At 44.4% G+C, this 22,203-nt stretch overlaps 3 protein-coding genes across 4 annotated transcripts; 2 read left to right on the forward strand and 1 right to left on the reverse strand.

Annotated features, from left to right (window-relative positions):
• The first annotated feature begins 19 nt into the window (after positions 1 to 19).
• On the forward strand, positions 20 to 6,701 carry vps4a (vacuolar protein sorting 4 homolog A). The gene is made up of 11 exons (XM_020106202.2): positions 20 to 625; positions 1,094 to 1,205; positions 2,280 to 2,424; positions 2,494 to 2,555; positions 2,962 to 3,081; positions 3,307 to 3,463; positions 4,157 to 4,305; positions 4,445 to 4,526; positions 4,635 to 4,854; positions 4,944 to 5,084; positions 5,242 to 6,701. The coding sequence occupies exons 1-11, from the start codon at positions 605 to 607 to the stop codon at positions 5,341 to 5,343; spliced, it is 1,311 nt and encodes a 436-aa protein (XP_019961761.1). The 5' UTR covers positions 20 to 604; the 3' UTR covers positions 5,344 to 6,701.
• A 9-nt stretch (positions 6,702 to 6,710) lies between these two features.
• cdk10 (cyclin dependent kinase 10) lies at positions 6,711 to 12,957 on the reverse strand. 2 transcript variants are annotated; one of them, XM_069528948.1, is made up of 13 exons: positions 12,816 to 12,957; positions 11,743 to 11,815; positions 11,396 to 11,467; positions 11,203 to 11,305; positions 10,867 to 10,948; positions 10,208 to 10,275; positions 9,826 to 9,878; positions 8,981 to 9,050; positions 8,704 to 8,763; positions 8,281 to 8,404; positions 8,041 to 8,180; positions 7,789 to 7,841; positions 6,711 to 7,704 (listed from the first exon to the last, which is right to left on the reverse strand). In XM_069528948.1, the coding sequence occupies exons 3-13, from the start codon at positions 11,412 to 11,414 to the stop codon at positions 7,610 to 7,612; spliced, it is 867 nt and encodes a 288-aa protein (XP_069385049.1). In that variant the 5' UTR covers positions 11,415 to 11,467; positions 11,743 to 11,815; positions 12,816 to 12,957; the 3' UTR covers positions 6,711 to 7,609. The 2 variants fall into 2 exon arrangements, with proteins under 2 accessions (XP_069385049.1, XP_019961762.1); XM_020106203.2 differs by lacking the exon at positions 12,816 to 12,957 and adding an exon at positions 12,204 to 12,416.
• On the forward strand, positions 9,494 to 21,001 carry chmp1a (charged multivesicular body protein 1A). Its single transcript, XM_020106204.2, has 8 exons — positions 9,494 to 9,524; positions 15,780 to 16,028; positions 16,960 to 16,979; positions 17,068 to 17,145; positions 18,080 to 18,226; positions 18,398 to 18,526; positions 18,710 to 18,903; positions 19,419 to 21,001. The coding sequence occupies exons 2-8, from the start codon at positions 16,022 to 16,024 to the stop codon at positions 19,438 to 19,440; spliced, it is 597 nt and encodes a 198-aa protein (XP_019961763.1). The 5' UTR covers positions 9,494 to 9,524; positions 15,780 to 16,021; the 3' UTR covers positions 19,441 to 21,001.
• The last annotated feature ends 1,202 nt before the right edge of the window (positions 21,002 to 22,203 follow it).

Raw genomic sequence — 22,203 nt, forward strand, 5'->3', positions numbered from 1 at the left:
TTCATTTTGTTGTGGGTTTGAAACAACGTGGCACTGGATGACAGCAGCTGCAGAATCTGAAAACTGGATCAGAAATACTTTTTCGGTCCTGAGGGAGATTTGAGAAAAAGAATATGAATGAAATATAAAAACAACAAGACATCATGGACAAGAATTAATGCAATAACATTTCAAATTAAAAGACAGCAGATAAAATAATACAAAATACTTAAATGTGTTTTTATATGTTGCTATATGTAAACCTATATATATATATATATATATATGTGTGTGTACATGTATGAGTGTATATGCAGTATATTTAAAATACAGTATTTGGTTTTTAATTTTCAATCAAAAATGAAATTTCATTTTAATATTTAATCGGCTGTCGTATTTTGGAAGTCCACACCGGAAGTTAGCTCAGTGTTAGCCGCAGTGTTTTGGTCTGGTCGGCGCAGCGCTGTCACTCGTTAGCATCGTTAGCATCGTTAGCCTGTGTTGTCATGTCAGCCTCTCGCCTCACAGCAACACGGAGCTGCTAACAGGGGCGTGTCTTCATCCACATCTGGAGGACTCACATCTGGAGCACGCACATCTGGACTCCGCGGAACTGGGAGATGAAATGACAACGTCAACACTGCAGGTCCGTGTTAGCTGGCTAGCCGTTAGCATGCTCCGGCTGATGTGAGCTCTTTCGCCCGCTAGCATCGTTAGCACAGCAGCGGCGCAGTGTTCTGTTCTCATGGAAGCCGACATTAGCACCGCGGGCACCGCGCCGACTCCACAGGGAGGTCCCGGTGCAGATGGCTCCTGCGGAGGCTCGTGAGTTAGCTCACCCGATGCTGGAGGCTGTTTGTAACGGTGTCAGCCTGTTAGCAGCGCTGCGGCTTCAGCTAACAAGCGGACACCACAGACACTGTGTTCTACGAGTCATCGGTGTTATTACGTCTCTGTGATTGTACGTGTAAACCCACAGGGCTCCTCAGGACCATGTGTGACCGGTGCTTTGTTTGGGTTGAAGCTAACGTGTGGACACCCCCCTGTCTGTATTTGTCTCCACCCACCACCCGTCTTCCCTCTGTCCTCACTCATTTCCCCGCATCTGTTGCAGAAAGCGATCGATCTTGTGACCAAAGCCACAGAAGAAGACAAAGCGAAGAACTATGAGGAGGCCCTGCGCCTGTACCAGCACGCGGTGGAGTATTTCCTCCACGCCATCAAGTGTGAGCACCACACCGCCTGTCACACCCTCCTGCAGCTCGGACTGTGGGGGTCATCCTGCAGGGTGGAGAGGGAAGGTTCTCTGGAGACGGATGATGTCTGAGTCCTGGCTGCGTCAGGGAGACCAGGCTGACGAGCGCTACACAAATCTGAGCTCTCTGCACAAAAGAGAATCATAATCCCCACACGTCACAGCGACCACACACCTCTAGTCTTTACGAGCGTCTCTGTTTGACAAGTTTACTTCTCCAGGAAAGTTAGGAAACATCTCCAGACGTAAATTCCAGAGAATGTCCACAGAATTGGGTTTGGACTTTCTCTGGAGTTTGCCTTTTACGTATGAGTAACCCAGCAGGAGGTTTCTCTGGACAGACAATAACACAGAACCCTCCAGAGCGTTCAGGAGCAGCATGTAGAGGCAGGATGTAAAATATAAATACTGCTGCAGAGATCACATCGACACCGGTGTCGACCCTTATGACCAGAACCTCTGGAATCTTTGCGTCTTGTTAAGTTGACGCCTGCATCAGCTTCTTCTACATGTATGGCTCCTCCTTTTCATCCAAAGATATTTATATTCTTAAGTTTGGTTTTAGTTAGAAACTTCATCAACACGTCTGCGGAATTCTCTGGAGGTTCTCCTGCTGTGTTCTAACAAGGGCTGGTTTGGACGTTATCCAGAGTTTTACCAGGAGGCTGGCAGGAGAAACTCTGGAGAACTTTTGCGTTCTCACTTCCAGCTCCTCCAGGTGTCAGGAGATTATTATAGATCAGTGCAGGTCTGGAAGCAGATAGTTTTTTTCCTCTCAAAGAGACGTTGCCTTCCTCCAACTCAGCCTTGGATCCTCTGCAGTAGAGAAATGAGTCCTCGGTATTAAAACACAAATATGAGGTTGTTTAGATCATCTTCCTCTTCTTGGTCCTAGTTGATCTATGTGCTGTCGTCCAGTGTTCGAGAGGCCCAACAACAAGACAAATTATACTCAATGAAAGAGAATCAAACAATATTATAAAATAGACTCTTACATTGGTTGGTTTTATTCAAGCTGCTGTCTGGTGTTTGATCCGTCCCACAGATGAGGCTCACAGCGACAAGGCGAAGGAAAGCATACGAGCAAAATGCATGCAGTACCTGGACCGGGCCGAGAAACTCAAAGACTACCTGAAGAATAAAGACAAGCAGGGCAAGAAGCCCGTGAAGGAGGCTCAGAGCAATGACAAGTATGTCATCTTCAAACTCGTCCTTTAACCGTATTTCCAGGTTCTTATTCGTGTGTGTTTTTATTGTAGGAGTGACAGTGACAGCGAGGGAGAAAACCCAGAGAAGAAGAAGCTGCAGGAGCAACTGATGGGTGAGTGGACGTGCACGAGTCTTTCTTCGTGTGAAAGTAATAATGTGGTTTTTTGTGCGATGTCCAGTATTTTTTGAGCAGCGTGTGTTTGCTAAAGATCGCTGACCCTACTTGTGGTTTATTAAGCAATTGGACTCTGGCGGAGGTATGAAGGTATTCTGTGACGTATCTGGACAGTGTAAACTTAGAATTGTTGACTGATCGAGTCCGGGGAGTAAAGAATCCAGTAACAGACTCTTGGTCTGCACCCTCAATAAACCTCAGTAAACCTTTTACAATAATCAACTATAAGAGTCACTGCCCTCAGGCCTCAGTGAGGTTGTGAGGTCAGAGGCAGGTCTGCCACTATCCAACTGTGTTTGAAGATTGTAGAGAGCTTCATCGTGTTCCTGGTGTGTGTGTACAGGTGCTATCGTCATGGAGAAGCCCAACGTCAGGTGGAACGATGTGGCTGGACTGGAGGGAGCCAAGGAAGCTCTGAAGGAAGCCGTCATCCTGCCCATCAAATTCCCTCATCTCTTCACAGGTACTGTGGGAGATTATTGACACTTGGAAGGATCAACTGTTATTTATTCCTTTTGAATGAGTTATGTTATTCTGACTGTGTCACACTGAGACATTTTACAGTTTTCTCTACTTCCAGCCATGATTGTAAAAACATAAACATCTGTCGGAGTTTATGTCACAGTGAAAAATTAGCCAGTTATTGAAATGTGATTACTTTACTTAACGTGGGTCTCCCTGTTCTCAGGCAAACGGACTCCATGGAGGGGCATCCTGCTGTTCGGTCCTCCGGGGACGGGGAAGTCATACCTGGCCAAGGCCGTGGCCACGGAGGCCAACAACTCCACCTTCTTCTCTGTCTCCTCCTCAGACCTCATGTCCAAGTGGCTGGGAGAGAGTGAGAAGTATGTTCCGTCCTCGTGTTCTCTGTTGTAAAGAGGGACAGTGTTTCTGTCCTTTGTTTGTTATATCAGATGTTTTCAGTCTTAATCTTTCAAAGCTGAACTTCCACTTGAGCGAGCACCAGAAACAACGACAACAAAGGAGGCTATGTTTCTCTAAGTGTGGTAAACAAGGCTTGGTGTAATTACAAGTCATCAGCTAAATTAAGCTTCACCACGTTACTGACGTTTACAGACGTCTGACTCGGACCACAGCGTTCTTCTCTGGTGTTTGATTGATGTAGACTCTGCAGCCACCTACTGGCCCGGGAGGCTTGTTTAAGCATTTCTACTCGCTTTTGTCTTCCTGTATGGACGGAGATTCCTTTTTAAACAGAGCGGAAAATATCTGCTGTAGTGTAGACAAGGCCTGAATTAAAAAAATTCTTTTCACCTCCAGAAAGTGTTTAACAAAAGCACAGGAACTTGGCTGGCTGAGGACTGTAGAGTTTCATCTCAGCAGGTCACTCTCTGCTGTGGTTTGTAAGATCCATCATCAGGAAAAGAATTCATGTGTTTTGAAAAAGCTTAGTTACTCGTGCTCATCTCTGATCTTCATCTGAATCTCCTCTGGGTTTAGTTTTACTCTTCATCCACGTGGACCGTGGTCTCCTGACTTTCAGTCTCATTTTTTCCGTCCCTCCCTCTGTCCCGCAGGCTGGTGAAGAATCTGTTTGACTTGGCTCGCCAACACAAGCCCTCGATCATCTTCATCGACGAGGTGGACTCGCTGTGCGGCTCCAGGAACGAGAACGAGAGCGAGGCTGCCCGCCGCATAAAGACAGAGTTCTTGGTCCAGATGCAGGGTGAGCTCATGACGACTGAACAGTGAAGAATCAAATTCACAGAATAAACAGAATCAAATAATACAATACATTTAAATAAAACAAAAGACTGTGAGTGGAACAGGAATTTGGTCAAAACTAAAGCTCTCTGGTTCTGTAGGTGTGGGAAACAATAACGACGGCATCCTGGTGTTGGGAGCCACCAACATCCCCTGGGTTTTAGACGCTGCCATCCGCAGAAGGTCAGAGGTCACTTTAATACACCATGTGTCTGAATGAGTTTGTTTTCCAGGGGTCACAGGAAAAGTTCTTATCGTCGTTACTATTTAAACATCTGATCGCTGTGGCAGGTTTGAGAAGCGGATCTACATCCCTCTGCCGGAGGAGCCGGCTCGGTCGCAGATGTTTCGTCTTCATCTGGGCAACACGCCGCACAGCCTGAGCGAGGCCGACCTGCGGCAGCTCGCCCACAAAACAGACGGCTACTCTGGAGCCGACATCAGCATCATCGTCAGGGACGCACTCATGCAGCCAGTCAGGAAGGTCCAGTCAGCCACGCACTTCAAAAAGGTGACGTCATCAGAAACCACAGAGAAAGAAAAGACGTTCCTCATGTCACGTGTGTTTCTGTGCACAGGTTAATGTTTTTGCTCCTGCAGGTTCGAGGTCCGTCACGAAGCAACAACCAGATGATGGTGGACGACCTCCTGACTCCTTGTTCCCCTGGCGACCCTGCCGCCGTAGAGATGACCTGGATGGAGGTGCCTAGCGATAAGCTCCTGGAGCCCATAGTCTGCATGGTGAGATGTTCAGGATAACAATAAAGAAACGCCACGTCTGTAAACTGAACGTTATCAAGCGTCCCGAGTGGAGGAAGAAGTGTTTGTGGTGTTTGATGATCTAACATGAAAATCTTTTAAACTGAAACTACGATTGACGTCTCTTCCTCCGTTGCAGTCGGACATGCTGCGCTCTCTGTCCACCACTCGTCCCACCGTCAACAGTGAAGACCTGTTGAAGGTCAAGAAGTTCACAGAGGACTTCGGGATGGAGGGCTGAGAGACGGAGCTCCTCCCACATCCCCCGAGTCCACCAGAAGGGTCAAACCGCTCCCCCCTCCCCCGACTGCTGCACCATCCTGTAGATCTTCATCTCTCAGCTCAGCGCTCGGTTCACGGCCTCACATGGATTTAAAAGAAACGACTGGTACAGAAGTCGTGTATTTCTTACTTCTGATCATTGGGCTCTTATTTATTTTCTTAAATCCCTGGAGGACGTCGACCAAATGTAAGAGTAGAAAACCTCGGTGAGTTGATAGTCGGACGATTGAACCCACGTCTTTCGGTCACTAAACAGCCGCTTCAGCACATCGGAAGAACTTTTCATCTAACCTGCAGTGACACACAGAGAAGCCGAGTTTGAATCTAAACACATTGAGTTTGTCCCTTTCTGAGCCGCTTCGATCTCTGACTGAAGGACTGTACATTTTGCCATCGTGCACTTTGAAGGATGACGACGTTTGAAGAAACAAAAGAAGTTAGTTCTCCTGCCAGGCATGCGAGTGTGTGAGTGCATCTAAGTGTTTTTATTGTGTGTGTCTTAATGTAAATCTCTTTGTGTGAAGAGCCCTGTTATTTTATTATTTGAGTTTAATTAATTGATTGTCGCTGCCTACACGTCCCTCTGTAGCTGTCGTGTGGTTACGTCTGCACGAGCGGCCGTTAGAGCTTTTTGTTCAGTATTAACATTTTCCCTCAATCCAAAAAACTTGAAAAAGAATCCTTTAGTTTCTCTCGAGATTAACGTCTCGCCTCTGCGTCCATTCAGCAGCAGCTCTCCAGCTTCTCTCAGATCACAGTTCTGAGGACAGTTCAGAGCGTCTTCATTGGAAAGCTCCAGAACCGCCGCCTAATGGACCAAGAGCTGAGATTCTTTTTTTATTTCCAGCGACAAAGACGGAGTTTGTCGCTCAAATGAACTCCTGCACTCTGTTTCCCAGAATCCACTTTGTGTGAACATGAGCCCTTTTCTTTTGCTGCATTGATGCTTCTGTCTTGGTCCTGACAGACGTTGAACACTGTTAAACACTATTTATTCCACTTGTTGGAGCTGACATGTAACTCGACTCATAGATTCAGTTTGTTTACACTTGTTTCACGGAGCTTGACCGAAAGTCTGGTTGTGTTTTCTTTGGGAAGGTTCTCACACACACACACACACACATCAGATTATTTTACATCCGACCTCTCGCTGTCACATCACGATCACGCAGCAGTTGCACTTGTGATGCTCGTGTGTGTGTGGAGGTTCAGTTATCAACACGCGTGTACAGGGATGTAATCTGCCTCCATGTAACCAGGACTACTAACTTAACCCTGATTAATAAAAACTGACATTTCAAATGGAGAAAGAAAAAACACAGTTGCTGGTTTGACATTTTTCTCATGTTTATGGTTTGAACAAGTCTAGAGGCTCTAAGAGTCACATGATCAGTGTCACATGTTCTTTACCCGTGTAATCGCAGCCGGGAGTCAAAACACGAGTGATTTCTACTGACGAGGCCACGGTTTATTTACAGTAAATTACAGTTTCAAGCTTTAAGGGAAAAGTTCATGAGTATCACTAAACAGAAATGAAGTCAAATAATTAAGAGACGACAGATATGTCCTCAATACGTCTTCGGTTCACACCTGAACTCAGAGCGGTCGATCACACGGGACAGGTGTTAGTTCCAGGTGTGAACAGGGTCTTGTTGGACAGAACCAGGTGAAGCTGTAGACAGTGCAGTTAAAACTCAGATGACCTACAGCTCCATGAGGTCCCTGAACACATCCTGCACAAACAGCTTCAAGGACACTTTGACACAAGCAGATCGGTGATGACTGACGATCAGATCAGACCTGAGATCTGCTCTTACTCTCAGTTTCCCTCATAACTCAACACGTAGAATCTGGTTTCTGATGAATGATTCTTAAAACTCTCCACACAGATCCAGGTCGACTCCGAGCGACTTCCCTCTTCACAGATTTATAGTTTTGATGTTCAGGTGCAACAAGTACAGAACACCTCAGTTCTTTTGTAAAGTCGCCCTCATTACCTCGAGCTTCCTTCAAGCACAGACGTTGGCAGCTAGATGGATTTAAGGACTAATCCAGAAGCATATAAGATATTTATATTGTTCCAATAAACAGTCCACAGTTCCAAACAACCGTCAAATGACCCGACGCTCAACACTTCAGTGAGACAAGTCCTGCTCTGATCTGTGCGACTCCACAATACCAGTGTGGACGGAGGAACTACGTCATCATCATCATCTTCATCCTGTTCACACTTTGCTGCGCTTGCTGTGGCGCTCTGCTGGAGGAGCAGCTCGTTTGTTGCGATGGTGCGGGAAGGTTGGCATCAGCTCCGGTTCACAGGCTGCGGAGAGAAACACCCGTTAACAACCAGCAGCAGAGAGGAGACGACAAACTGACCCACGTCCAGAGAAACGTCTTCACTCACGCAGAGGTTTCTCCTTGAAGTAGGAACTCTCCAAACTATCTTTGGCCGACGCTCTGCATCAGGAAACAAACAGAAAGAATCAGACACCGATGGAGTCAAAGAGTTTTAACTTCTGTGTCAACCAGGTGTTTGAATCTGTCGTGTTTTATGAATTCCTGATAAAATGAACAGAACATTTCAAAGCCTAGAGATCTGTGTGTGTGTGTGTGTGTGTGTGTGTGTGTGTGTGTGTGTGTGTGTGTGTGTGTGTACCTGCGCTGTGGGTTGTACATGAAGAGCAGGTTGAGCAGTCTGTGTCCAGCCTCAGACAACCAGGTGAATTTATTCTTCAGGTTGTTGTACGGCTGCTTCCTCAGACTGTACTGACCAACGAGGGGCAGCTGAGAGAAACCCTGACACACACACACAGAGACAGACACACACACACACACCTCGATTACCATCAAACCTCACAGACAGAGTTGTGTTACGTGTTCACAGCTGGATTCTCACCGGCCAGATGTTTTCATTGGGCGTTCCCAGCAGCTGGACGACCAGGTCGACCTGCTGGATCTCAGAGGTTCCAGGCAGCAGAGGTTTGTGGGCCAGCAGCTCAGCCAGGATGCAGCCGACCGCCCTGCAACACACACACACACACACACACACACACACACACACACACACACACACACACACACACACACACACACACACACACACACACACACACACACACACACACACACACACACCATGGTGATCTTCATCTCAACCGTTCACTCCCTGTTGGCTCTTAACTTCTCATAGAGATAACAAATACAAAATAAATCAGTACATTATCAAGTTTAAATTTTCCGTTCAAAGCTTTTTTCCTCCTGGCTGGTCCTTTAAACACTTCATGTATGTTATGTATGTTTGTTACCATCACACACTCACCACATGTCCAGAGCTGTAGTTTGTGTCTTGGTCCCTAGGAGGAGCTCTGGGCTTCTGTACCTGCAGATAGAGGACGGAGGACATATCGTGACACAGACTCGACCAGCCTGAGGTAATGGAGCTTATACAGGACGAGATTACCGAGAGGGATTAAAGGGAAGAGTTTCCACTGAGGCGGCACAGACACAGAACACAGCGTTAGACAGGGTCGTCCACTGTCACTCACACAGGGAGAGGGAGGGGCCTTCACAGTTCACTGGGTCAAATGAATACTCACCACAGTGTGACCACTCTGGGGGTCATGGGCTGCTGAGGGATACCGTACATCCTCGCCAACCCAAAATCAGCTGCATACAGGAGGAAGAAAACCCATCTGTTAAAATCCCACCAGCAACGTACAGGCTGCCACAGTTCTGTTCATGTCGACGATTGACTTTTCCGATCCATCGATTAGTCTTTAATCAAGATTTATAATTCTCAATGATGCAGCATAGATGTTTAACCAGTGAATGTTTTTGCACAATAAATAAAAATTTAATTAATTTAGAAAATGTCTGTGATGATCCAGAAATCGAGGTTCCTGACCTAAAGAATAATATGATTGGTCGACCACCTCCAGCCTCTGCTCTCGCTTTACCTGGCGTTTCTAGGGGGCGTGTCAGACTAGCCGCCCGGCTTACGTTATGCAAATTGTGGCATCACATGACGATGATGTGGAAGTGTTGTCTGACGAGTGCAGAACTGTTACAATCACAAAAAACTTTCTGACCCGGCCTCATGGTGGAGGCCTCCTCCTCTCATGTTTGGACTGTGGATATAATGTGAGTTGAACAGACGTGATTTATATGTTTTCTATTATTGTGTTGATGTTTAAGAAAAGTTCCGTATTTTTATTTTAGATGTAGGTTTGATGACGTTTAAGTTGGTATTTAGGCTCTTTGTTTGTTTGTTTGTTTGTTTACTTACAGTGGTTTAAATGTTGACTGGCAGAAGAAAACATCTCAGGCTGTCATGAGAGGTCAAAGGTCAGAGGGTTTGTGCTCTGCAGTGTGTGAATGCAGGTGTAATGTGATTAGAGTAGGAGCTGCACAGGAGGCAGCAGTAGTGACAGGGACGGCTCACCGATCTTTACACAGCCTTTGTCTGTCATCAGCAGATTAGACACCTTCAGGTCCCTGATAATGAGATTGAAGAGGATAATGAGGCAGATACAGAAACTACAGAGCGTCAGCTGCAGACGTCAACATGACGTGTTTTCTATTCTGTGCCTCGTAAATGTAAACGGCAGGGTTAGCAGACTAGATGCTATAGCTAGTTTGCCAACATTGTCGTAGCACAGATTGTTAATATTTGTTGGTTCCTCTATGAGTTTGACAAACAGCAGCATTTGTGTCTTTTATTTGAGGAAGAAAGAATAAATAAAAAGCAGATCATTTGTATATTTAGTACAGAAAACGAACTGGAGCTGCAGTTGTTGGGTTTCCAGTAAATGTGAGGGACTGACCTGTGTATAATAAAGTTGTGGTGGAGATACTCCAAACCTCTGAGCAGCTGCAGGACAATACACTTCACCTGGGAAAGGAGAAAATCATATAAATCATTATGTCCAACACAAAACTGGCAGTGATGTGTTGTTACAGCTGCTGGTCATTGAGGGAATTAAATGTTTCTTTTATAATGTATATATTTATAATTAACATTTCTTTGCAATATAATTCAACTGAGATAATTCCCCACGGGTCCTCAAGTCTGCTCAGGTCCCCTCGATACAGGTCATGTGCTCAGTGTGGACACTAGATGTTGTAAGTGGCTGTGTATAAATACAGGTTAATTAAAAAGTAGATCGTAGATTAATCTCGTTCAGTGTGTTCTGCTTCTTTTGCTCCTCACTCGACTGTTTACCTGCAGGTAACCAAAGGTCAAACTAGAACCTAGAGGCCTCCAGCCCCGAAATCTTGTCCCTCGCCTGCAGATTTTATTTATTCACATGTAGAATCTGTTTAGAGATTAACTTTGTGGTGGGACCGCTCGTGGTGTCCGAACACTGGTGAGGCCTTTGCACATATTTATAGGGTCCTAAAAAGAAATCCTGATAAAAACATGTAAATAGAAAATGTACATGTGGCTTCCATAGAAATGTCAACATAACAAACTCTGTCCTACCTGAGCCTCAGAGAACGGCGTCTGCATGTTCTCCAGCAAACTGGCCAGGTCCTGTTCACAGTAGCTCATCACCAGAAACAGGCTGAATGAGAAACACACACGATGACCAGTGTTAACAGAAACGTCTCGTGTGTCATATTTAATGAACACAAGATAATTAAGTTAATTCCATGTTTATCACACAGAGAAGCTGAGCTGTTACAGAGCAGATTCTAAAATAGTCTAAAATATCAATGAAGGGCTGGAAAGATAAAAGTCTCTGTTGTGGCTGGATTTACTGGATCTCGGTGATTATTGACGTTTTTACTGCCATAGTTTGAAGCGAGCGTGTGTTACCTCTCCAGCTGGCTGCCTACGACCACCTCCTTCAGCTCCACTATGTTGGGGTGTCTCAGCCTCAGCAGCAGGGTGATCTCTCTCAGGCTACTGATGGGGATTCCTGTCAGACAGAGAGCAGGGTACAGATGGCTCAACATGTTGCCTGACACTGATGTTGGGGATTCCAGGCGAGTTAAAGAAGTGACCTCACCATCTTTCTCTTTGTCCATTCGGACCTTTTTCAAAGCCACAATCTCATCGGACTTGGTGTCACGGGCTCGGTCTATGATAAGAAAAGGGAGCAGTTTATTTACTGAGCAGTTAAACTGGGCTGTGTTCAAGAAAGCAGGCTTGAGTTTGTTCAACCGGAGATGAGGGGAAACTCTGGGTTTTCAGTTCCACAGGATGAGATACTGGAAAACTCTGCAGTTCCTCATCTCAGGGTTCATCCACCCAGAGTTCAGGGTTAAATCAGAGTTTATTAAAGCTGCGTGTTGGAGTCTACAGCCGATGTTCCCCAGTCAAACTGATCTCTAGAGTGTAACGTGAACAACTTACACACGATGCCGTAAGTTCCTTCTCCAATTCGGTTGAATTTCTCAAACTCTCGGACACTTCTGCAGCTTCCGAACTGAAACACAGTGAAAAGATCCTTGCTGTTGAGATTTCTACATTTCCTCCTGGAGTCATCTTCAAGGATAAACGCAGTTAATGGACAGACACTGAGGAATCATACTTTTTTTTATTTTAATAGGTGAAGATACCAGACTCCATTCAAAAAACAGCTGTTTTAGTGACACCGGCGATCACTTGAACAGTGTTTTTAAAGGATTGTGATTGTGTTGATTTAAAAAAAAATAGTTTCACGGTGCAAATATTTCATTTTCCTTTCAGCCGAATTTCTCACCCGGTCAGACTCATTCCATACCAGAGCTGACTGAACATTTGTAGGTGACGCGTCGACGCCGTGGAGAAAATAACAGAAATCGTGAATAGGCGTCACCTCCTCCTCCTCTTACCCTGTCGTTCTGAGGCACCGTGAACGTTTTGTTGTTCTTAATGGACTTCAGCTTGATCCGGTCCGGCTCCTCTTCTCCTGCGGCCTCCATCTTTCTTTAAGATCGTTTCCTCACAGGGAAACACAGACGTCGGTTAAAGCGTCGCACCAGTGGGCGCCGCCATTTTGTTTAGAGCCACTGACAACACGAGCAGCTTCTTCTTCGGGGTTTTACGGTAGCTACCATCCCGTCAGTGACAACAGTGCCCCGCCACAGCGAGGTGGCCGGTTAGTGAAGTTCACTGAGATCCGGAGGCCGAGGAGCTCAACAACAACAACAACAACAACAAGCGCGAAACCGACGCGGGAAATGTTTCCAGAGGAACCAAACACGTGATCAACCTGCAGTTCAATGTTTGTACAGTTAATTTTCTGAGACATGTTATAAAATCCAGAATAAAAACTCTAAAATAACTAAATTGTTCTAACTGTGAAAATCAGACGTTGATATCTGAAACCAGTAGCGCCTCCTCGTTAGAGCCTGTTCTTAATGGGAGTCATGTAACGCTGATGACATCATCAGGGTTGGTTGAATACGACTTTAAACACATGTTAGTTGAACGTCTGATCTCACCTGACTTCGATCCTCAGTCGACCTCGTGTGACGCAACGGTTTCAGTCACTGTCTGGTCACGACCTTCTTGCCCACTACGAACGGTGAAGAGGACGGCCTCCGCTCTTTGACGGAGTCGGCTATCGTCATGGTGGTCGTTGACACGTGCAGGTCCTCTCGTGATGGAGCTGTGATGAGGATGGCAGGAGGACGTGGAGACAAGTCGACCGAATCTGATTCAGTGTTGGGCTGTGATGGGGGGTGTCTCTCTGTAACTGAGATCAGACATGTTTGTTCACTGACTCACAGAAGTTAGACAGATATAAAGACTGTAAATATGAATGTACAGTTAGTGCAGCAGAGAACTCACGACCCTGGGAAGGATTGTGTTGTTTTGCATGTGAACAAAATAACTAAACAACACATTTTCCCAACCTGGTAGAAATATTACTTGGGAGTTAAAATCCAGATGATTCACTTTTGGAGCAAATCAGACAAAGGTCAACAAAAAAAATCTGAAAGCAAATTATCCCAGATATCGCTGCAAATTATAGACAGTCTTGTACTAATGATCATAAAATCTTAGATAAAAATAATTTATGATGTGGTAGGAATGACGTCACCATGATGCCACTGTGAAATTGTATGATTACAGTATATGTGAGCGTGGCCTGACAGGTAAACTGCACCTGCAGGGGATGAATCAGCACTTTTCATTTGTCTGAGGGGGGAGTCATAGTAAAGTGCAGGTTTCACCCAAACGTCTCCTCAGTTTGAGTTCCTGTCGATCAGAATTAGACCTCACAGATATAAAAAGACCTGCGGGTCAGCTGAGGTAAACCTGAGAGGATTTCCAGCCGTGTGCGTGTGTGTGATGTCATAGTGTCTGTGTTTGGTTTGAACACCTTTTAAATTGGATTGTGCTCATTTCTCAAGAGCATCACAGCTGAGTCATATCAGATGAAAAACGATGATCATATGAGTATTCTAACTTTTTCACCTGTTTGAATAAAAACAGGCACCAGATATTTTTACGCTGCTGAACTCGACTGAACTGTGGTGGAGGTGAGCGCTGAGGCCCAGAACAAACCGCACAAACATGATCATAAGGACGGCTTAGAGTTCTGATAATAGTGTAGCTGCTTGGTTGGCATGATTTACATTAGCACTGATCAGTATTAATACTCTGAATCCTCGGAGTGAGGAACTATATATATATATACATACACACACACAGCAGCTAAAGACTACATTCTATGTCCTTATACATGAACAAAAGAAATTAGTTTCTGTCCAGAAAAGTTGCTTTTTACTAGATGATTTCCAGAAATAGTATATTCGTTTTAAAACAAATTAAAAAAAAGTATATTTTAGACACACACAAAAAAACATCCAAATAAAACTAATTTAATCAGCCTTCTGATTTGTTTTGTCCCCACTCGACACCAGAGGTGATAATGACAGATTAGTGACAGCATCAGTTAACAGCAGCACAGGAAACATTGCAACATGTGCATGGACGTGTTTTTTATGAATGAGCTCAAATTAATATTATTTGTGAGCTTCAACCAAATCCAGAGATAATGAGCGTCATACGTCTGCATCGTTATTTGAGGCGTCAGGGGCTGAAAAGTTCTTCAGCTCATTTTGATGATGCATTGCCATCTCCTGGTACAATGAATTATCACAACACCTTATGAACGAATGAGAAAATATGCATTGACGAGAGTTATGATACAAGATCTATCAACATGTCCTGATCCTGCACTTAAAACAAATGATGAGGGAATAAAACATTAAAATACTAAATACACAAAATACTCTGTTGATTATTTGTCAATTTTTGAAGACAAATACAGAAGCTCAACAGATTTCATCCATCCACAGATTCAGTCAATGAATGTTCATCTGCAGTTTCATCTCCGAGGACACAAATCTAACATCTATTCTAATAAGAGGGGCTGTGACCTTTGAACTTGATGTCAGGATTAATATTACAACACATTTGAATTATTCTGATTCTCATAAACGTTGTCAGCTCGTGTCTTTTCACTGATGAGAACACTGGGGCTGATTATTGTAAACAGAAAGACAGAATTCACATCATATGTGGGTGCTGGGTCAATCTGAACCTCAAGATTCTCAGAGTACTGTGAGGATCCAGGTAAAAACCACGATCTGTGTCCGCAGCAGAGACGCTTTGAATTCCACACTGACTCATCAATTGATCCTTATAATGTGTGTGATGGTGCATTTTTCATTTCGTGTCCGTCAGCTGCAGTTTCCTCCTGAAATCACCTGAGGTCTCTGCAGAATCTTCCCTACCTGAATCTTCCCCCTGGCTGGCTCCAGACCCCATCAGGCTTCAGTCAGCTCCCGTACACGCAGCTCTGTACAGGTCCACATACATGATGCTCACATGTTTGTTTTGTATCAGTTTAGGATAAAAGCACATTCACAGTCAGTATCCAAGATCCTGTGACATGTCTGAGCCAATCGTCCCCTCCCTCCCGGCCTCCTCCTCCCTGTGTCCGTCCCCCGCTCTGTCTGGGTGACAGACACTAATCCTGCACAGCAGCAGTGAGAGATACTGGATTTAAAGGGCGAACTAGGATAACTATTTCAAACCCTGATTTTATTATGGTTAAGTATAGAAAGGATTCCTGTCAACAATATATTTGGTTTTAGCTGAAGTTCTCCTCACTTAGGTTTCGTAGTATTTGATACAATAATTAAGATTTTGACCAGAATTAAACTTTTACTCAAACTTGTCCCTCTGTAACTCTTAAGCTGTTAAACTCTGTGTGTTTGAAAGGTTCGGTGTGTAAGATATAAACGATGAGGAGGCTCCGTCACAGTGGAGCTGGGACACTTCTTCAAATCAGTGATGGTCATTGTGTCTCAATCTGAAAAGAGTTTTATTAAATGTTCAGAGTTTCCGACGTGAAACCTCAGAAAATATAAGAAAACACTTTTCATCCTCAGAAAAAAAGCGTGTGAACGGAATCGACCATAGGTGGCAGTGTTGCACCTGAGCTTGCTTCGAGAGCGGAACAAGAGGCGAAGAAGAAGAAGAAGGAGGAGGGGGGAAAAAGAAAAGAAGGGTATTTCCGGTCACGTGACGGCTCCTCAGACCAGGAAGTGCAGTGTTTGATGAAGACGTTTGAAAACAAGTGAAGAGGAACTGAACCATCTTTTAGCTGCGATCACCTGGAAGCGTCGCCGACATGGAGGGTAGGTGAAGCTTCAGCTGCGGGTTCCACCGCCGCTGGCCCCGGGGATTGTTGAGTTAGCAGTAGCCTGTTAGCTTGGTGGGCGGGGGGAGCTAGTTTAGCTTAGCTGTCAGACCTGTTGTGATTGTGAACGAGGCCTCGGCTGTGGAGTCACACGTTAGGAAACAGTTAGAGACCGAGACATGTAGAACAGTTAACGAGCTGTGATTCTTGTTATCCTCCATCACTGGAACCAGAGGAATCCAGAGGAACCCAGAGGAACCCAGAGGAGTGTGAGGAACGTGTCTGTGTCTGACACAGTTTCTCCTCTTTATGTTTGAGGGAAGTTTCTTCTGCTTTGTCAGGTTGTGTGTTTGGTTTTATTCTTAGACACGTGTTTAGATTTTCTTTGATAAACATCTGATGAGAAATTTAAGAAGCTCATTTATTTATTTATGTTTTAAGTTCATTTCATTCACCGACCGAACCAAACAGTTTGAAAGCAAACCCCAAATTTCAAATCTCCACACATGTATTAACAGATAATGACATCACCAGTGAGGCATCAGGTTCTCCGTCTCTTCATCTTATTCTCGTGAACTTCTCATCTCAGGAACAACTTGAGGGAATTTCTTCAAATCTGATAAAAAAAAAAAGGTCATTTGATTGTAACACATCAGGATCTCTGTGACACGAACACACTGGTTTTATTATTATATTTTTTTGGAGCCGATACTGATATTAAAGAGTAAAGATGTGGTTATCAGATCTACACTCTGTCATATGAGTCTGCACAGACCTGGATGTAAACTGTGACCTGAGTGTTCAGAGGTCAACAACAACAACAACAACAAGGCTGTGACTGTAGTTTACTGTTTGTGTTCACATACTCACAACTCCCTCTCCTTCTCCCTCTCTCCCTCTCCTTCTCTCTCTTCTCTCTCTCTCCACAGACACTCTGTTCCAGCTCAGAGTATGTATCTGTCAAAAGGTTTAAAAATATCAGCTTCATAAAACTTGTGCATGTGAATGTTTTTTCAAATGACTTTACTTTTTCACAGTTCACTTCAAAGCAGCTCGAGAGACTGGCCAAGAAGGCCGAGAAGGATTCTGCGAAGGAGCAGGCCAAGGTCAAGAAGGTGAGATGCGTTCTTGATCTATTCTGTCTCTCTTCCATGTTCCTCTGTCGCTGCCGCATGTCATAGACCTCGCTCTCTCTCTTCCTCCTTCTCGACCCGTATCACTAATCTGACCTTATAATGAACGTTGAGTCACAGTCGGTGCAGTCGTACTGTTTGAATGAGGTGAAGTGTTGACACACAGAGAAAACAAGCAGTGAAGTGGAATCATTCTGCATCAGGGATGTTTGTTTAGCTCAAGTGAACAATGTAAAACATCCACAGATTGTTATCTGCACCGCTCAGCTTTCTGTCATCGTCATTTCTTCTCTCATACACTTTTATTTCTCCCTTAATAATAATTGTAACAATGATTTTATTGATAACGATGTTAATGATTAATCCTTGTCACTTACAGAAATACTTGAGGATATATTCAGTTGTTTCAGTGTTGAGGCTCCTCTCTAATCTGATTTAACCGAGCGACAGCACCACTTCTACTTACAGTCAGCAGGGGGCAGTACAGCCCCATGATGTTAAATGACTGCCTGTCATGTGAACAAAGTTTCCCACGTCTCAGAACCAGTTGAACAAGTCACAAGTATTCAAATTAGAGCTGCGGTCTGTTGTCTACATGTTCGAAGGGATTGTGATGTTGTTATAATTAGCTCGTTATTTCAGCTTCACAAGAGCGACTACACAAACCTGTTGAACCTTTGCTGATGTCATTTATAACAACACATCTGCCTTTTTAAATAATGTTAACACCGCAGTTAACAAAGGTGAATGACATGTTACCTCCATGACGTCATCAATTGTTGATTTATCGACAGCTCACACCTAAAAGTAATGTCACCAGAGTTAGCTCGTAGCTACTTTGCAGCAGAAGAGCAAATACACGTGTCCATCAGAGTGAGTTATGAATGAAACCATTAACCATTGTCTCCGTCATCAGGCTTTGCAGCAGAAAAATGTGGAATGTGCCAGAGTTTACGCAGAGAACGCCATCAGGAAAAAAAATGAAGGTCTTAACTGGCTGCGCATGGCGTCACGAGTGGACGCCGTGTCCTCTAAAGTCCAGACTGCTGTCACCATGAAGGCTGTAAGTTGGTTAATGACACACGCTGCATTGATCTGATATCCATCAAAATGTAGGATTATGAAGTAACTGTTCACACGTCATCACGTTGTTCCTGCTGGTTTAAGTTTGGCAGGTGAGACGACTTTTCCACAATGAAACGACTTCATTATAAAAACTTCTCATTTTCTCCAGGTGACCAAAAGCATGGGCCAGGTGACCAAGGCTCTGGACAAAGCTCTGAGCTCCATGGACCTGCAGAAGGTCTCTGCCATTATGGACAAGTTTGAAAGTCAAGTACAGAACCTCGACGTCCACACCTCGGTGAGTGGTCGTTACGAAACACACAGATGAAACTGACTTTTCATTTGTGGAGGTTATCCTGAGTTCAGTGCAGGTTTGACAGCAGCTTGTGTTTGGATATTTGTTTCATGGAATTGAACTCTTCATTCTGAGTTTTCTTTTTTCCTGCCCTCACTTCATGCACCCCTCTTGTTCTCACACCAGGTGATGGAGGACTCCATGAGCTCGGCAATGACGCTGACCACTCCTCAGGAGCAGGTGGACGACCTGATCCACCAGATAGCAGAGGAGAGTGGCCTGGAAGTGATGGACCAGCTCAACCAGTTGCCGGCAGGAGCCACCTCAGTGGGCGCGGTGAGCACACCAAGCCAAGAGAAGGAGGACCAGCTGTCTCGAAGGTGAGGACCAATGTGTCTCATGACCAAGAAGCAACATGTGCATCTAACTCACCGTCCTTTAACACGACATGTTCTCATGCTGCAGGACAACAAGTCACACACAAACTGCACATTCACTGTCAGGTCAGAGCACGAGGAAGGAAATTAGATTTCACACACACACACACACACACACACACACACACACACACACACACACACACACACACACACACACACACACACACACACACACACACACAGGCTTGACTGTTGTTGCAAAGTCATGAGTGAGGAAGAAACATGCACAATGTTCCATGAAGACGCTGCATCATTATTGTATCATGATAGATTTCGTTTATTCAGTTTCCTCATTTTGAACGTGTCCTGTGACGCTGCACTTCCCTGAGCCCTTAACGCTGCTCATGACAAGTGTGAAGCACCGACATTAATATCAGCAATGAGCCGAATTTGAGTGAAATGTGGTTTCAGTGAACTGCACCTTTTAATACAAACCAATGTTTCCCTCCTTCCAGACTCGCTGCTCTACGGAACTGAAGGCTGCTCTGGGAGAGATGATAGCGCTCATGTCTGCGAGGAAGCAGATGACAGGAAGTGTGTGTGCGTGTGTGTGTGTGTGTGCGTGCGTGAGTGTGTGTGTGCGTGCGCGTTTCAATCGAACTGTTCCTATCGGGAGGACTTAATGAGGCTATTGATTCCCACTCTCCTGCTCTATAAATACACACACACACCACCTGAGAGGCATGAATCTCTCTCTCTCTGGTTCACCTTCCCATTTTCGATCCGTTTCTCTCCCCCCCCCCCCCCACCGGCTGTGGCGACACCCTCCACCCTGGATGTTTGCTTTGTACAAAAAGAAAAACACTTTGAGAACTGAACAATGTAGAGCGTTTTAATAAGCAGTTATCATTATAACTTCCACGGCTGTCGAAGGCTACGTCCACATTAATACGTTTCAGTTTTAAAAAGCATCTCTGTTGCTATGGTTACGCCAGGCGTTCACACCACTCCGCTGATTGTTCCTGTTCAATGAAGAGTTTTGTATTTTCTCAGCAATCAAATGCTGAGTAGACAATCTGCTTCCTGTTTACACCACATGACCAGTGTACGTCCTTCCAAAGTAAAACGTGTGTGTGGACGGAGATGGATCTATTTTAAAAACTTTTTTTTAAAAGTTGAAATGTGTTCGTGTGGACGGTGCAGGGTGAGCTCACTGTTTTATTTATTTTTTTACATTCTTCGATCCGTTTGTCAGAAATGGTTTAAATGAATGGGGGGGGGGGGGGGTATCAGTCTCTGGACTCGTGCGTCTTACAGTTATTTGTTGTTTTTGGTTTTTCTTGGTAAAACTACAACACATTGTCTCCGTCCCTTCATCATAAAACGAAGTCCTCCCTCTCGTTCTGTGTCCGATGGATCGTGAGTTTGTTTCTGTTCAGATTCGTCGCTGCCTGTTTTCAGACTTTTTGCTTTGAACGCCTTATTTGGGATGCAGGTGCTTTGGTAGGTGCTTCCCTCACCAGTGCCTGACGCAGTAGTTCAGAGACACGTCCTTAACTCTGTGGGTTGAAGTGGCCTGGTCTCTCTCTTTGATTCTTGGTGTTTGATTTAAGTTGTTGAAAGTCCCCCCCCCCCCCCAACACCAGAACCTCATTCAGATATTTTTCTGTCCAGACCTGATCACCTGTCTCAGTTTCATCCTGGACTGTTTCAGGAGGACAACGCGTCCTCTCAGAGCTGTGATGCACCAGCTGGATTATTTTCATTTGACAATTGTGGTTTTTTCCTAATTTGCCTCGTAAACCAGACGTTTGCTTGAAAGTTTCATTTATGACATTCTGGATAAATGCAGATGTGGACAGAGAAGAATGAAATGTTAATCAGACGACTGGTTCCTTTTGTTCTCTTGAGGTCAAAGCTCTGTACTGACTTCACTGTTAAGTGCTGACGACAGAGCGGCTTCACTTCCTCTGGATCATGATTCTGTTTTGTCCATTTTAACACTAGGAAGCTTTATTTCTACTCAGAGACGTTACAGCATGTGGGTTTTGTATAAATATCTATGTATATCTTAAATAAATAAAATCTCGCCCTCTAACGCCGTCTTTCCTTTGACTTGTGACCGTGAACAAAATGAAATACAACAAAAAAAAATACCTCAAACAAGAAAGAGTTTCATTACTCAGCAGTGTAATAATGTTGGATTTTAATTAATGATCATTGTGGCCAAAAGAATTCACAACAATGGTATCATGGAATAATGTTTGGAGAATAATATGAACAATAATAATAATGCTTCTACAGTCAATTTAATTTTGTATCTGTTTTATTTAAATTTTTGCTCATTTAATTACACTTAGATTATTTTCAAAAATACTAAGGAATGAAAAATGAATTATTGATCAGTGTGGTGCAGGATGATGGTCATAGATGGAACAATTTCACCATTATGATTCACAATGAAAATCTTTTAACTATTAATAACACAATATACATCTTATTATATTAAGATATTGAAACAGTCCTTTGCACAGCAAACTCCAGACTTCCTGTTTGTGACCAGCCCTCAGACCTGGAGTCTGTGGTTCAGTACGAAGCTTTTAGATTAGTCATCATGGCTGCTCATGATCTCATTTGCTACACAACACGAGGCAGCTCTTAATCACTGCTCGGAGATGGTTCATGAACATTCACACACACACTTTCTACCTCTAACATAGTGAGGACACACAGTGCATTTCCAAACCCTGAACATGAATCTAAACCTAAAACCAAGTCCTGAAAACATCAGGATCAAACACAGTCTGTGGAGAACATTTTTATTTTAATATTTATTCACTTTATAACGTCAGTGAACTTTGTCCTCAGGAGCTCATGTCTCAGTCTCTGGTTTCAAGTCTTCTTCAAACAGCTGATGTTCATTTAGTCAATTATGATCATTTAGAGTCGAACAGACCAGAAAGCACCGGGTGTGAGGAAACCACAGCAGCTCACAGACCGGAGGCTGACGTCACAGTGGGTGGATACTCAGGAGAACACACAGCTCTGTGAGGTCTGAACTCAAAAGTGTCCTCACAAAGAGACAACTACACACACACACACACACACACACAGTGATGAATCCCAGGCTGCTGCAGATGTTCCTGTAGATTCTCCATTAAAGTGTCAGGATGGGCGGGGGGGGGATTCCTCCTCACCTTCTCGTGCTGGTTGTGAAAGATAAGTCATGAGGTTCATTTTCATACTGAGGATAAATAATTACACAGCTCAGGGCACGTGAGCCATGCAGGCAGGAAGTGT

This window comes from Paralichthys olivaceus, chromosome 7 (genome assembly GCF_024713975.1).
Source record: "Paralichthys olivaceus isolate ysfri-2021 chromosome 7, ASM2471397v2, whole genome shotgun sequence".
Classification (NCBI taxonomy): domain Eukaryota; kingdom Metazoa; phylum Chordata; class Actinopteri; order Pleuronectiformes; family Paralichthyidae; genus Paralichthys; species Paralichthys olivaceus.